This window comes from Tasmannia lanceolata, unplaced genomic scaffold (genome assembly GCF_043159265.1).
Source record: "Tasmannia lanceolata isolate RefF3 unplaced genomic scaffold, GAP_Taslan_0.1 ptg000019l, whole genome shotgun sequence".
NCBI lineage: Eukaryota > Viridiplantae > Streptophyta > Magnoliopsida > Canellales > Winteraceae > Tasmannia > Tasmannia lanceolata.
Window position 1 is genome coordinate 4442517 of NW_027518696.1, and position 16952 is coordinate 4459468.

At 36.7% G+C, this 16952-nt stretch overlaps 1 protein-coding gene and 1 long non-coding RNA gene across 7 annotated transcripts; one reads left to right on the plus strand and one right to left on the minus strand.

The window, feature by feature from the left end:
• Positions 1–231: 231 nt before the first annotated feature.
• LOC143853546 (glutamine synthetase leaf isozyme, chloroplastic) lies at positions 232–11850 on the minus strand. The gene is made up of 14 exons (XM_077363357.1): positions 11691–11850; positions 9782–10046; positions 9621–9660; positions 9391–9494; positions 3725–3773; positions 3449–3555; positions 2745–2832; positions 2397–2525; positions 2179–2253; positions 1574–1627; positions 1450–1487; positions 1078–1237; positions 909–969; positions 232–581 (listed from the first exon to the last, which is right to left on the minus strand). Exons 2-14 carry the CDS (start codon positions 10027–10029, stop codon positions 442–444), a joined length of 1293 nt encoding a protein of 430 aa, XP_077219472.1. The 5' UTR covers positions 10030–10046; positions 11691–11850; the 3' UTR covers positions 232–441.
• LOC143853548 (uncharacterized) lies at positions 4761–16923 on the plus strand. 6 transcript variants are annotated; one of them, XR_013237168.1, is made up of 4 exons: positions 4761–5101; positions 5290–5375; positions 6196–6276; positions 7432–8150. It is a non-coding gene; the product is annotated as an uncharacterized LOC143853548 (long non-coding RNA). The 6 variants fall into 6 exon arrangements; XR_013237170.1 differs by lacking the exon at positions 7432–8150 and adding an exon at positions 16769–16923 and having other exon boundaries at positions 5290–6276; XR_013237167.1 differs by lacking the exon at positions 7432–8150 and adding an exon at positions 11568–12064 and having other exon boundaries at positions 5290–6276.
• Positions 16924–16952: the final 29 nt, after the last annotated feature.

The window sequence follows — 16952 nt, forward strand, 5'->3', positions numbered from 1 at the left end:
CAATAATATGTTTTGATAACTTAAGGAAAAGACAAGCTGAGTTTGTTCAATTATTAAAACATGTCAGTGCCCATATCATCAGCCTATACATATCTGATAGACTGATAGCAATATAAGTAGAGCTCTCTACTTAACACGGCATGAAAGCCAGATATGGAACAAAGTGGAACAAATCATAAGACATATATGCAACAAAATCAGCATAAATATATGGAAGTAAATAACAATATGGACCCCTGAAATTGAAAGTTCATAAATGGGATGAAAAAGAAAAAAAGTTTATCATCATGGCCATTAATGTTTCATTTTTGCAGCTGTTATTCAAAGCTTGGACATGATTATGCATCACTTGGAACATTTACAAGGAGCTTCTATTGAGAACTCAAGAGAACAAAAAAAGGACCATCAAATTTGAGCTCCTCACTTAACCATCTTGAGCTTTCAAACCTTCAAAGCCATCTTCTTAGCAGCAAGAGCTTCAGCTTCCAGTGTGGGCTCCCAAAGGATAGTCGTTTCAGCTAGCAGTGACGTAACCACATATGGGTCCATGTTTGAAGCTGGACGGCGATCTTCCAAATAGCCTAAAAGAAAAATAGAACAGATCAACATTGTCACAGTTTAATCAAGTGATATTTAAAAAAAAAAAATTGTGTATTCTTGTTGGGTTATCTTATTATTTTCTGATTCTGGTGTCATGAAGATGTAAATAAAAGATGGGTTTAATGCATTTTAACCAATTGGCATTTTAGTTTTTCTCTATTAATATCAGATCACAACAGTAAGAATGGTAGATTAGTCATTTAAAAATTTCCAGGGAAGATTAGTTAAGTATGTTTGGTAGAAATTTTAAATTTCAAAATTTTGATTTCCTTTGGTAGTATGAAATTTATGTGTACATATGCACATACCTTTGCCTTGTTTCTCAGTTTCACGCCCCACACGAATTGAGCAACCACGATTTGCAACCCCCTGCCATTTTCAATTATAGAACCTCGTAATAAAAAAAATCTTTCTACTAGTAGGAAAAAATGTAGGAGCTTAAAATGTTTTTAAGAAAGAATTGGAAGTAAACAATACCCAAGAAAAGGTGTTTATATCCGCGGTCTCATGCTTTCCTGTCAATCTTCGCTCATTTCCTTCTCCGTATGCGCTTATGTGCTCCCTGTGGCGGAGTGAGAGGTTGAAGATTGCCTTCTTTATCACTTCAAAACCTCCTTCCTCTCGCATGCTCTTAGTACTGCACAATATATACACATACAATACAACTTGGAGAGGAATGACATTACTAAAACAAGGGCGTGGAGATATCACTTGATGGATCAGGGGCTAAGGTGGGATACAAGGGAAATGGGCTGGACTCGTTAGGAAAGGGCTTAACAGCCACTTGTCTTTTTAGCAAATTTCGAACCGTAGTTGTTATATACCTTATTAAATAAACATTTGACATACCTGTAGTTAGTGTGACAGCCCGCGCCATTCCAATCACCCTATCCATGGAAAAAAGAAAAAGATAGAAATAAAATCAAGAGCGAAAAATATCATCTAGCAGTAGGGGGTTATGTCATGTAAATACCTGTATTGGTTTAGGATCAAGGGTGAGAACAACGCCAGCTTGTTCTGTAATTCTCTGTTCAACAACAAAAGTAGATGGGGGTTAATATCACAATTAATATAGAATTTTTTATCGCCACAAACCGTTTTAAAATTTTCATTTTATATCCTTTTGTTTGTGGTTCAGGAAAAGAAAGAAAAAGACAAACAAAAGAAGGTTGAAATTCAACTATTCATAGAAAAATACAAACAAAAGTTCAAATAAATGATAGAAATAAGGGTGAAAATAGCATTCCCCCCTCGCCTGCACACATACATACATATACATGTGTCTATGTGGGATTGTCAAGACAATTTCAAAGAAAAAAGATGGAAATTGCTTAGAATCTCTTTATATATAGGAAGCGTCAATTGCATTTCGCGGCCTTTCTTTTTCAGTAGAGAAGAGCCACCTATGAAATGAATTGAATAAATAACTTAATGCAAGCTACGAGAGGGACGGCGAAATGCAATTTGTGAACTCTCTCTGTCTTTCTCAATGTGAAGAATGGAGTGGGATTATCGTTTCCATATCTATCAATCTATATATGTGTGTGTACATACCCACATTGTAATGGTATGAATTACCTCGAGGATGTATCTAGAACACCATATATGATCCCCTGCATCAATGCCAACACTGGGGCCAACTTGATATTCCCACTGCAAAAAACATGTTAAACAAATTGATGATAAATTGCTTCAAATGATGTGTCTACAAAAAATCATACCATCTCCAATACAGAATAATGTATATATGATCCTATACGAATGCAAGGTAAGAAAGAGAAAGGAATGAAGAAAACCTGGCCGGGCATGACCTCCCCATTAGTGCCGCTAATGTTAATTCCAGCATATAAACAAGCCTTGTAATGAGCATCAGATATGTCACGTCCAAATGACTTATCTGACCCAGCCGCACAATAGTAGGGCCCCTGAAATCCATTTTCCATTTATATGTCAGCAAATATATTGTGTAAATGGTTAGCTAGCATTGAATATTTAATATAAATGTGTATAAATGCACACACACACACATAGAAAAAATGGATGGAATTACCAAAATGTGTGGGTGCCAATACTAATCACCTTTAAATAACAAACCACCCAAAAAAAAAAAAAAAAACTAGTAGAGCTATGGTGAAGAAATTGACCTGGGGACCGGGATAGCCTCCTACAGGCCAGCCTAGAGGCCAGTTCACATTTGTTTGGAGTAATGTGTATTCTTGCTCTATCCCGAACCTATTTTCATGTATCATCAAACATTAGCATTTTTATTTCCACGTACAAAAGTTTAAAAAAAATAAATAAATTCCATTAGGTTCCATCTCTTTCGATGTAAATTGGACATAAAACAAATTTTATGACCATTTTCCCAAAATGAGTGTAAATTTGTTTTACGCCCATCTCCACACGTGCGAACGCGTATCGAGAGATAGTTTTTATATGATGTTCGAACGTGCATGCTCGTAATGAAGGTGCCACCATTGAAATTCAATCCGACAACAACTGACTTTCTAAGAGGCTGCTGTTGGATCAAATATCAAGGGCGGTACTTTTGTCATAAGCCCATTATGCACATGTGTGTGCACACACCATATAATTTCAAAATACATAGTACTTGTTCTCAGAACAGAATTCTAGTAAAGCAAGCAGCTACCAATTGGAAAAATAAAGGAGAGTGCTATTATCAAAACAAGTGAGTGCAGATAGCATCTCCCAACATCTATGCATATATTTGTTGATAAATATTTCAGAAATGCTAATTTGAGAAGTGTATAACATAGAGAGTTCCTTATCAAAACAAGATATCATATTTATGTGGGAACTTGTGTTTTCAAGTCTACAAGGGGCGTACCATGGAACTTCATTGACGACCTTTTTGTTAGAAAAGATCTGAGCAGCTCTATGGCGTTTGTTTGTTGGTATGGGCTCTCCGGCTGGGGTGTATGAATCACACATTACCTTTATACATGGAAATATAATTAAGCTAAATATATATTAACAATCCAAAAGAATTAATTAAAATACTTGTTATTCAAAATGCATCCCTCCACTTTTCTTAGAAATAACCTATTAAGTTTAAATTTTAAACTGAACTCAATAATCGGAGTCTTCATGTTATTGAACTCACCAGGATATTGTTCCCTCCTCTAAAGGGGTCTTTGAAGATTGCTTGAGGGCTGGAAATATTAGAGTCAAGTCAGTCAAAAAGCATTATAATGCAATATATGTGTGCGTGCGCGGGCACGAGCCCGCGCATCTAGGCAATTTCGCAAATCGCATTTGATGGCCCGTTTTTCGAGAGAGAAGAGCCACCGAATAGCTGACTTCTAACTTATTCATCTAATTCATTCGAACATGGCTCTTCTCTTCTAAAAACGAGGGCCGCGGAATGCAATTTTCGGAATCTCTCTCTCCCTCTCTCTCTCTCTCTCTATATATATATATATATACACTCTCTATATATATATATATATATATATATATATATATATATATATATATCTACTATAATAAGCCGGGATGAAAAGAGAGAGTTTTTTCGAATTTTTTGAAAAATCCGTGAGAATTACACCTCATATTTTTTGACTTTTTTGAACAAATGCCCCCATTTAACTCATATAATTGCAATCCTACCCCTCCTCCTTTATGATTTTAACAAAGGCACCCATTAGATCATATAATTTCAATCCTACCCCTCCTTTATGCTTTTAACAAAGGCACCCATTAGAGCCGTATAATTTCGATCTTACCCCCCTCCTTTATGGTTTTTTAATTAAAAAACTATAGGGTGATCTTAACCATCCGATTTAAGATAAGAAGAATTATGGAAACATCTATAGATTGGAGGGCTAGGATCAGCCTATGGAAATGATTTTTGGGGCACAACCTATTTATGTTGTGTTCCATCACATGGGCGGTTTGGATCAACCTATCACGTGGTCAGTACCGTTCTTTGTCGGCCCGTGCATCGCACGGGTTTTTTACTAGTACTACAATAAGCTGGGATGAAAAGAAGAGAGTTTTTTCTATTTGTTTGAAAATTACATGAGATTTACATATCACATTTTTTGACTTTTTTGAACAAATGCACCCATTCAACTCATATAATTTCAATCTTACCCCCTCCTTTATGGTATACATGCAGCTTCTGTGTATACATCACAGATATTTTTCGCATCAGACCCTCTCTCGCTCAGCACGTATTCCCTTCTCTTTCACGAACTCTCCACAAAAATCTCTCATCCCCAATTGTCTCTTCCTCTTCCTTCTCTTTTAAAATCGAGACAGTGGCAGATATTTTAAACCTTATGTATTGGGTTTCATCAAAATATGCTTTGATCAGGGTTTGCAAAAACTGTGGATCGAATTATACGATTCTAGCGCTTCGAACCAAACTTATGCGATTGCCAACACTGAAATCCGGCATTTTACATGGCTTTCCTCGCCATTCGCCACCCATTACTTGCTCCCGGCTGACCCCTGTGAACCACTTCTTGGATATAAGGTAGAGTCATAAGAAGCAGGGCTTGGCCTTTATTTTCTGCCTTTCAATTTCTCTAAAATATATCTGATCTGCAGTATCTGTTTTTGTGAGTTTATTGGGGTGTGCTGTTTATGTCAAATTCAGTCATCATTTTGTGCTTTCTTGAGTGGCTTTTGATATAGATTAATGTTTCTTTGATTGCACACTAGGTGTTTGGTGGAATACGTGAATGAGATATTATTGACGTTCAGGCATAGACGTCCCGAAAGCCCTCAAGGCGAGATCACCATCGATGGTCCGTCACCGAGAGCAAGCTATGACTCTGATCTATATGATTTTTACTCTAGATTGAAGCCTTGTGATTGCTTCTTTCACTTCATATTTTTAAAATCACTTGGATTATGTGTTTTCATAATGTTTCTGATGATGGTCTAGCCTATTTAATATTTCACCAAGGTTAGTGTGATTTTATAGAAAATTGCAACAGTGTTTCAGGTTTATATTTCTATACTGCTCTGCATGTTTTTAAAGTTTTTTTTTATAGTTATTTGAAGGTTTTAACTGACATTTTTCTAAAGGTATTTCTGTCACAACTATATTATTTACCTCTTCTTTCAATCTGTTTTCTACAATTATTTGCATTGTTTCTACAATAATTTGCATGTTTTATCTTTTCATTGTCTCCCATCTATTTATACATATTCTCAGTTTTTTTCCAAGCATGCAAACATTTTAAGTGAAGGTTTCAAAATTTGAGTTGACTCCCCATGGTCTATAAAACTTTGCATATGTATTAGCAATTGCACATAATAAATTGATAAATTTTAAACATCATACATCTTTTTCTAAGTTCTTTCCAACACCCGTATTTGATCAGTTTTTTTTTTATATATTTTTTCTTGTGATTTCCCTTTCTTCTGTTTAGGTAAGGTTGCTATGACTTTTAGAAATGATGTGAGAGATTATGCATTTTATGACAGAACAAAAGGCTTTCATGTGGAATTTTTCCTTTGAATTGCTCCCAATTACTTCCCATAGTCCATTTGATGGATTTGTGAGAGATTAGGATTTGTTTTTCACTTCTTTATTGTGGGACTCATCTCTGTTAATGATAGGGGCTAAGACATGAAGAGGAAGAAAGGAAAGAATGGAGAGAGAAGAGGTATAGATGAACATCCAGAGCCCCTTTTAAAAGGGTAAGTTTTCATAAACTAACATTTACCACAAAATGTCTTAAGCTTTTTCTTTAAGAAATTGGCAGTGGCTGAACTTAACTAACACATCTTGAAGTTAATGGCTGCCATAATATTGGAACGTGTGGACTGGAGTTTATTGGAAGATCCTTTTCTTCCTTTTTAAATATTCTAGAGCTTATAGATATCATTTATCAAATGATAGCTTCGATCATATTATTTTCAAATTTTGTTATAATGTGGATTAGCTAAACACATATGGTGCACAATGCTTAAATTTATGGGTGCCACTATAAATTAATGTACAAGTCACTAGGTCACGTCTAACTACACCCTGTTTTTTTTTTATAGATACACCTTTTTCCTTTCGGTTCCTTCCATTTCTTTGTTTTAAATCAGAGAATGGCGAACCGAATGATTTTAGGGAAGTAGAAATGCTATAGAATGGTGGCGACGGGTTCGAGTCATGGAAGCAGTCTCTCTCTCTCTCTCTCTCTCTCTCTCTCTCTCTCTCTCTCTCTCTCTCTCTCTCTCTCTCTCTCTCTCTCTCTCTCTCTGTTTATCATGGTTTTTGGGTATTCTTAGATATTACATGACTCTTCTTCGGGTCCTTTTCCATCTTTTTCTAATGTTTTATGACCTATTGGATCCTTTCTTTCAACATAAATCTGCTCCACTCCTACTTTTAATTATGCTTGATATACAAGCATTCGAATGTGGTAATTATAGTTCATCTAAATACTTAATGTTTCTTTGATATGCTCCACTCCTACTTTTAATTATGCTTGATATAGAAGCATTCGAATGTGCTAATTATAGTTCATCTAAATACTTAATGTTTCTTTGATAAACTATCAGTAGATTTTTCAATTTCTCTTTATCACCGCACAATCGATAATGGGGATTTTCTGTTTTTCTTCTTCTCATACAATTACATCATCATTTGTTTTAAATCATCACTTTTACCATCATGTCCAGCCTCTTTTTTACAAATTGAATTCATTTTTTAAAACGTTTTCAGCGCATCTTGTGAGTAATTTACTTTTCCATTTGTATCTTCCATGAATGATTATTCTTTATTTTCTTTTCTTTTTTAAAAATACTCTTCTTTAAAAAAAAATAGGGTTCAATGTTTTTTTAGTTTTGTTGTACCTGCAGGGCTCAAAGTCCAAGTGACTATTGCAGTATCCGGAGACCAATCAAATCCTTGAAATTTGAGGGGGACAAGAAGTGAATTGGATCTTTATTTTGTGTTAGCTTCAAGCTTTGGTTTTTTTCTCCACTTTCTTTATCTCCATGTTTTCTGATGAATCGTTTAGTGTTCTTTGTTTTGACGTGCATCGCACGGCGGGTCTTTACTAGTATACTATATAGTAGAAGAGAAAAGAAGAGAATTTTTTGAATTTTTTGTAAATTCTATGAGAATTACACATCACTTTTTTTGACTTTTTTTTAACAAATGCACCCATTCAACACACATATTTTCAATCCTACCCCCTCCTTTATGCTTTTTAACAAAGGCACCCATTAAAGCCACATAATTTCAATCTTACCCCCCTCCTTTATGGTTTTTTAATAAAAAATCTATAGGGTGATCTTAACCATCCGATTTACGAGGAATTATGGCAACCTCTATAGATTGGATGGCTAGGATCAGCCTATGGAAATGATTTTTGGGGCACAACCTATTTATGTTGTGTTCCATCACATGGACGGTTTGGATCAACCTATGACGTGGTCCGTACAGTTCTTTGTCGGCCCGTGCATCGCACGGGGTTTGTTACTAGTATACTATATAGGAGAAGAGAAAAGAAGAGAAATTTTTGAATTTTTGGAAAATTCTATGAGAATTACACATTACTTTTTTTGACTATTTTTAACAAATGCACCCATTCAACTCACAAATTTTCAAACCTACCCCCTCCTTTATGCTTTTTAACAAATGCACCCATTAAAGCCACATAATTTCAATCTTACCCCCCCCTCCTTTATGGTTTTTTAATAAAAAATCTATAGGGTGATCTTAACCATCCGATTTAAGAGAAATTATGGAAACCTCTATAGATTGGACGGCTAGGATCAGCCTATGGAAATGATTTTTGGGGCACAACTTATATATGTTGTGTTCCATCACATGGACGATTTGGATCAACTTATGACGTGATCCGTACAGTTTTTTGTCGGCCCGTGCATCGTACGGGGCTTTTTACTAGTGTATATATATATATATATATATATATATATATATATATATATATATATAGAGAGAGAGAGAGAGAGAGAGAGAGAGAGAGAGAGAGAGAGAGGAAATTGTTGGTGCGCTTAAGCTCACCATAAGTTTGGTGAGCTTAAGCGCCCAATCACATGGGGGCCCACTTTGTTAGGATGATCCAAAGCATTCATTTGAAAGTCCCTTACATAGATGGGGGGTGTACCAAAAATCAGCTCCATAGGATCATCCTAACCCCTCCATTTGTGGAGGACAAAAATGGACAGACACAAATGGAGGGGTTAGGATGATCCTATGGAGCTGATTTTTGGTACACCCCCTATCTATGATAAGGCCTTGCAAATGAATGGTTTGGATCACTCCCCAAAATGTGGAACCCATGTGATTGGGGAGCTTAAGCGCACCATAAGCTTGGTGTGCTTAAGCTCACCAACAGTTTCCTCATATATATATATATATATATATATATATATATATATATATAGAGAGAGAGAGAGAGAGAGAGAGAGAGAGATTATATGTTGAATGAACGGACATGGTCGTATTAGAGGGAGAGAGAGATTATATGTTGAATGAACGGACATGGTCGTATTCACTGTAAAGTGAAGTACCACCCTTGATATTTGACCAGACAACAGCATCTTAAAACGTGTGCTGCTGTCAAAGATGCTGCTGTCTGGTCTAATATCAAGGGTGGGATGATGAATATGAGCATGTCTGCCGGTTCATCATATAATTTCTCATACAGGCTAATGACATTGGCACTACCATGTTTTGCAATTGCAATTAAAAAAGAAAAGAGAATTTGAGTTTTTGCAATTATTAAAACATTGTAGTGCCAATATTAGTAGTCATTTAGAAAACAGAAAAGTTTTTCAAGATCTTACTATAAAATTACTTCACTATCTTCCCCAGGCGCTTGTCCAGTGCTCGACCCATCATAATTCCACTTGGGAAGCTCCGAAGGGTACTCGACAGGTCGAGAGATTGTCTGAAAGAAAGAAAAAAAACTCACATGAAGCTATAAGTAAGAAATTAAGTATAATTGTACACACTACACAAATAAACTATCTATAAGCTTAAATTTTATCCAAAGGAAAAAGAAATATAGTCATACCCGCGACTTGCTACGCACGTCGATCCCAGACCCTCCAATCCTGATTCAAATTTAATAATTAATGATTAATATGGAGCTAATAAAACATAAAGTAAAATTTAAAAACTCTAATAGTAAAAAAAAAAATTATTCTTATGGAAGGGAGAGAGAAGGATTGTTACCAGATGTACTCAGCAATGATTTTATCTGTGAAGGGGGTGATATCCAAGTTTAGCAGATCCTCCAGTCTTGAGATAGTGGCATTCTCTGATTTTAGAGAACACACTCTAAATTTAGTTGAGCTTTTAGTCCTCATTCTATGATTTAACAATAACGAATTCCACATCTTTGCTGTGATGGGCCTTGCTTTTATTGAGTTGCTTGAAATTCCCATTTGCCATTGCATTGAAGGTGCCAAAATCTGTGCCATTTTCTCTTATGTTCACACTGCAAACCAAACCCAGATTAAGAAGAAGAAGAAAAAATGAAAAATCTATAGAGAAAATATAAGAGAAATGGTGGAGAAAAAACTTGAGCCGCTGTGTTGATGAATATAGAAAGCCAAAGGCTGCCAAGAATTATAAAGTGGCAGTAATATTTCGCTCCACACATGGTTTGCCACTTCAAACATAAACTCAGAAAGAACAAGAACTTGCTAGAATAATCTACACAGGCTAAAAACTATAAAAGTTCCACAAATGAAGGTGTTTGGTTTCTCAGGCAGGTAATCTTCGATTTTTCCAATATCCACACAAATAGATTAGTAATTGAAGATGAGTGGAGTTACCATTTCCTATAATTTGTGTAGATGCCAAGATTTATAAATGGGTAGATGCCACTATTTTAAAAAGGGAGTGGAGTTACCATTTCCTATAATTTAATCATTCCAAGTCATCTGAAAAAACCCCAGACCCTAAACCCATATACCCTATTTTTGAAGAAGGCAACCCTATTTTATTTGCTCATTGTTCCGACAGGACCATCTCGGTTCTGCTTATTCATATATATAAATATATATTCTGTTGCCTTCTTCAAAAAAAAAAAAAACCCCAGACCCTAAACCCATATACCCTCTGGAAGCTCTTTAGAAAAAGGAAATGACCAAAAGGCTTAAGAATTGAACATGGACTCCATATGTTAAGGTTTTGTCCAAAGGTCTTACTCAGTTGCCTTTTCTCTATATACAAATCCTTCTCAAAATGGATGAATTCATTGAAATCAAAGGGTTAGGATTGTTTTACCAGATGGATCTTGGATCAAGGCCCATCCATAGGGGGACCCATATGGTAAATGCTCTGGATCATTAAACAAGTGGGCCCACTTATACACTCCCTCATTAATGTATCTCTTACAGGTTGGGTAATTTCTCAACATGAGTTAGTCTTGTAAAGAGTCACTTCAGCCTTGGTGGTTGGTGCACTTTTTAGGGTATTTTGGTCATTCCGAATGACCTCTCAGTTTCTTCTTCAGATATGCTAGGCAATTTTGTGGAAAGCCATTTTGCGGCTTACTTTTTCACTAAAATACAGCAACCTCAGATGATTAATTGGATAAGACAAAATGTGCTAAAAAGCCAACTGGTCGTTCTCTATTGCAAAAATAAGCTGCGAAATGTCTTTCCCGAAATTGCCTAGCAAATCCCCAATCTGATATAAGTCAGAAATATGGTTAAAACTTAAAACGTAAACCAGAACATAAGGCAAAAGCTCAACGACTTTGAATTTGGAAACGAGAAGAAAGCAACACACAAAATGACCATAATGCCCTTAAAATATCCAAATAGTCTCTATGGAAAGGAGAGCTTTATTCATCTAGTTGAAAAATTGGAAGGTTTCCTTAATTTGGAGCTTTATTCATGATGGCTCTGTTCACTTCTTTTCCCTCGTGCTGTTTTCCCTGAAAAACAGCCCTTTTTTTCCCTGACAAGACCTTGACAAGACAGAATTTCTGTGTTCACTTCTTTTCCAGGGAAAACTATTAAAGGGGTGCGAATCATCATACAGAGCGTGTGAATTTACCATCTCCCATTTTTTTCTTCTTTTTCTTGAGTGAGAAAGATGCAGTGGAGACAAGGCTAGAGAAATAACTTACCAGCAAAACCACCGGGAAAATGGCCCAAAATGGCCGGAAAACCAACTTGGGTACCTGGGTTCTACTGTAATCTCAATATGAAAGACCTCCCATGTGTGTGTGTGTGAGAGAGAGAGAGAGAGAGAGAGGGAGAGAGAGGGAGAGATTTTTTTGTGGCAAGTGTGTTTGCACTAATATAAAAGGAGTGGTTGGATTTTACATTGTAGATAGGGTTAGTAATTTGGGTGGAGGGGAATAGTCTCTTTGGTAGCACCAAAGCTTACAATAAGATAAGCCCTCCTCTCTCTCTCTAAAACATAATAAAATAAGGTTAGGAAACACAATTTGATCTTAAATATTGCTTTGTGTGTGTATTGAGTTTCCTAGAGCAAGAAAGAAGAAGACGTGATTTTTTTAATAGATGTAAAAGCAAGAAAGTCCAACAAAAACAACACTTAACTTTTGTTTTATTTTGTTTTGTTGTGCCATTCATGACTAAGTCTTTTTGTTGAAGTGGTGGATGGGAATGTGAACTTTGCACTTTTGGGACCTTTGCAAGGATAAGAGAGCTGCAAAGAGGTGCACATGCTTAAATACTCATTTGGACCGTTGATCATCCATCTAAAGGCTGAGATGCCATGCAAAAGGTCATCCCAGTTTTCTCTGATATTCCTTGAATTTTAGGCATGTTTGTCAACCACGAAAAATTATTCCATGGAATACTCGAGGGCACGATTGTGTGAAAATGGCCGACAAGCAGGGAGCGAGAGAACAGAGTGCATGGGAGTGGAGAGAGCATGAAAAAATCCCTAAAACTAGTGAAAAATACTATTTTAAAATTTGATTTTGTTTTCTAGGTATTAAAACTTTTATTTAATTTAGAAATTAAAAGCAGAACTTACTTCCAGTCATGACGATTAGGATCAAAGACCACTAATTACTCTAGCTTTGTCGTTTGCCAAACCGTGAACACAAACACGATCTCCGCTGCGCACGAACAAGAGATATCTTCTAATCTTAAGAAGACCTTAAGGTTGGATCGATAGAATCGCAAGCACTCTTTTCCTCTCAGGTTAGGGACCCTATCTTTAGATGGAACTTTACTACAAACGTATGTGTGTTGTTCCTATCAAACGCAACACATATTTATAGAATTCGGATCATATATAAGAGTTTGTGTCCTTCCACACTTCAAACACTCATGTGTTTTAGAGTTTCAAAATACTTGGGATTCATCCCTAAGACTCTTTGTGATTAGGATACAATGTGGAGAAGGAGAGCTGACATTTTACTTGAGATCAATCCAACCAATGCTCTCCTCACTTCCACGGAATATTTTTTTCACCGTTGCCTAACATGGCGCCTTAGATTCTTTGGAAGAGTACAATATCAATAGAGAGAGTAGGGAATTTAGGAAAAATTTTGTTTGTAGGAATGCAATGCATTTGTTGTTGTTGTTTTTTGTGAGAGATCACTCTGCCCGTGTAGTTGTTGCAGATTCCTTTTTTTTTTTTTTGGTAGGTTAGCTGGGGTTTGGCAGGTAAGTCAACCGGTTTATTAAATAAAAAGAAAGATGATACATTTAAAAATGGAAACCATCAGCCCTACCTCGAGACACGCTAGATAGCAAAAACAATGGACTCAAATGATCCAAAAAATACTAGTAACCTATGGGCCAGATACGCCCCTATTCCACATGGCTATAGTTAGCACAGAAATGCCAGTTTGGGAACTTGATACCCCGACTGTTTCAAGGGGTCTATCAGATACGCCCCTATTCCACATGGCTATAGTTAGCATGGAAATGCCAGTCTAGGTAGATAGCTTGAGTGAACTTTATGCGCCCAATGTTCTACGGGGTCTATCATCTTCTGACTCAACTTCCTGATTCTCTAACTCTTCTTCAATTTCTGATGATTTGTTCTAAGCGTTTTGCTCTCTGCCTCTGGTGATTTGTCCTCATTGGGAGGAGGCATATCATCTCCTGACCCAGCTTCACGTTTCTTTGGCTCTTCCTCAATTTAAGTATTTCGTCTCTTATTCTCAACATGTATGGGTGTCGGAGAATTTGCTTGACGGAGGTTGCTTGAGTCTCCTTCATTCGTATTCAAGTCTCCACTTTTAGAAATATTGTAGATTCATTTAGCTCAATCCAACGAAGGAAGTTGCACTTCCAAGAAGGTGATGGGCCGAAATGTAGACTTCCCATTTAGCTTAGTTGCCTAATCTAGCACCCTAATGATCCAACGGTCAGATCTCAGTGGATCTAATCTTACAAATCTAACACAATTCCAACCGTTTTTGTGGCCCGCTTATGAAAACCACTTTATTGGTTGTTTGGACACATCGCTCCCTTTTATTCCCAGGGCCACCCCTAGCAGGGAGTGTCAATGGACCCAGACGATCCGATTAACCATCCGAATCCGACCTTAAACAAACAGGATCTAGACACATTACTAGGATACATGGACCCATTTCAAGACCTTATTGTGGGATTCAAAATTATTACCGATCGGATCCAGACAACCAACAAAAGCCCGTGGGACAGTCCTAAATACTATTTTATTTTACCATTTTATGAAAATATCCTCTAATTTTTTATAATTCTTGTAGGGGGTATTTTAGTAAAAATAAGTCATGCATCTTTTAGTACGATTCCTATGTAGTATGTTTTCATTCAACTCTCAAGTCTCGAGTCACCCCCTTCTATCCATTCTCTAACTATAGACAATCACAAAGTCTATAGCCCACCGTGTTGTCAACGTTGGAGCTCACCCTCTCAACTACTTGTCACATTTGAGCTCGCCCTTTTCTAAGAATTTTGAGTGTGTAAAAAGTAAGTAGAGCCTGCCAGGACAATGATGGATGATCCGATTTGAAACGGATCGTGACCGGACGTAGGAAGTATGATCCGAAGAAGACTCCGAATCCGATCCAACTGATAGGAGGTTTGAATGGATCGTGACTAATACATAGGTGGATCAGATCCCAAGTGGATCCGTTGACACCCCTGCCTAGCAGTGTAAAAAGAGTAGTTATAAATACAATATAGGGGGTGGCCAGGTAAGAAAAGGGAGCAGATATATTATTTCCCTTATTCTCTTTTAAATAATCTTATCCTTTTACAATCACATAGGAGTCATGGGACCTCTAAAAACCTCTTTATTGAAAAACTATTTCATATTCTGAGTACCTAGAAAATGGATTGAAAAAGGTATGAATAAAATTTTAATTCAAAAAATCAATAAAATTTTCATTCTGACTGGGGCGGAATCAAAACACCATCACTTGGGGCAGGAAGCAGATTCTGAAGTCTCCCCACTGCTTATTATTTCTACGTTGATGTCATTTCTACCCTCTTATTTTGTTTCATTTGTAAAACAACCAACTACTCCCAAAGGTTTCAAGTTGTTGGAGATAGTGTTATTTATTCATTTATACCTCAACACTACTCCTCACATATGACCCCTCTATCTTTTGGGTTGGACTTTTAATATCAAGGAGTTGTTAGCTCTGAACCCTGTTGTTCTGATACCATGTGTCCATGTGAAGCAACCAATTACTCCAAAAGCTTGAGTTGTTGGAGTAATTGGTTGTTTTCACATGATATCATAGCAAAGGTCCTAGATTCAAAACTCCTTGATATTAAAAATCTATACGTAATGGCCAGCCCAAAAGAGGGGCCCATGTGCCACGTGTGCCAACCCTAAAATAGAGGGGCCACTCGTGAGGGGGAGTGTCAAAGTATAAAAGATTAAATAACGCCATCTCCAACGGCTTAAGCTTTGGGAGTAACGGGTTGTTTGACAGATTTCATATAAAATTGTTCACTTGAGTATGCGTTACGCAAAAAATATTTCACCAAAATCCTATAAAATATATAAAATGAGTTTTTTTGCACAATAATCCTTCCTTAAAAGGGAAAGACAAAACATTGTATCCAACCCCCCTTCAAAGGCAATGGGATTTATCTCTCCAATTCAAAACTATTTGAATATTACAGTGTCTGTGCTGCTCTCTTAATTGAATAAGAATAAGTATACAAAGCCCTTATGAATACTTTATTTATCAATGTAGACAGCAGTCATTTTATTTTTCTAATTCTTCTTTCGAAGGGCACAAATATAACAATAAAGATTGTCCAGCATGGGAGATATTTGGGTCATGGCCCATCCATAGAGAAGCCCAATAAGGGAATAGTTTGGATTATCAAACATGGGGTTTTGAGATACATGTGCAAAATACCATATAACTACCTTAAATAAGGTTTGAAAAAAAGGGTTTTTTGCAAATGAAGTCTTGTACTTTGCTTTATTTGCAAGAAGAGTCTTTTAGTTCCACAATTTGCAAATAGAGTCATCACTTTTGGGTTGATTTTGCAAATCAGGTCATACCATCGATTTATGACCAAAATACCCAATTGTAGATTTTCTTTTTAACTCTTAAGAAGCCCAAAATGTCGTTGCATGTGAAAAGATGAAATTTATCTTTTAAAAAGACCAAAATACCCATGATGCTCACGGATATGCTTTGATAAGGCAGGTCACACCGAGTCAACTCAAACCCATGCATCTGGTCTGGCCCACCAATTTACCTTATGTTTTTATGGGGTGGAGCCCATGTATAGGGTAGGGCTCATTTTTTATGCATAGGCGAAGAATGCTATGATTGCGTAGGTCCCACGATCTCCACCAGAGCCCATGTATAGAGTAGGGCCCGTAATTTTTGTCTTTTCATGTATAAGAATGCTAGTATATACAGAAGGAATTTTGGTCTTTTTATAAGGTAGTTTGTCTTTTTAAATACAAGGACATTTTAGTCTTTTATGAGTAAAGAAATCTACCATGGGTATTTTGGTCACAACCAAATGACACGACTTGATTTGCAAAATTCATTCAAACGTTACGGCTCTATTTGCAAATTGTCGAACAAGAAGACTCTTTTTGCAAATAAAACAAAGTAGAAGACTTCTTTTGCAAAAACCCCCAAAAAAACATGTAGAAGGAGATGAATAGGCAACTAGATGGGTTTTCGAGTGGTTGGCCCACTCTATGATTAGGATTGAATCCTAACAATCAACATTGGGTCCCACATGGCAGGCACGTGTAACAAAGACCATTGATCAAAATGCTTATCACGAGTCAAACTTTTTGATTCTAGCCCCGTATCGGATGAACATGTGGGGCCCAAGCCCTAACTACTCCGCCCGGGAAAGGAAATTCCCATCGTTTGTTGGGCCCACAACTCACGTGACAGTCCACATTAGCTTACACGTGCGAGCCA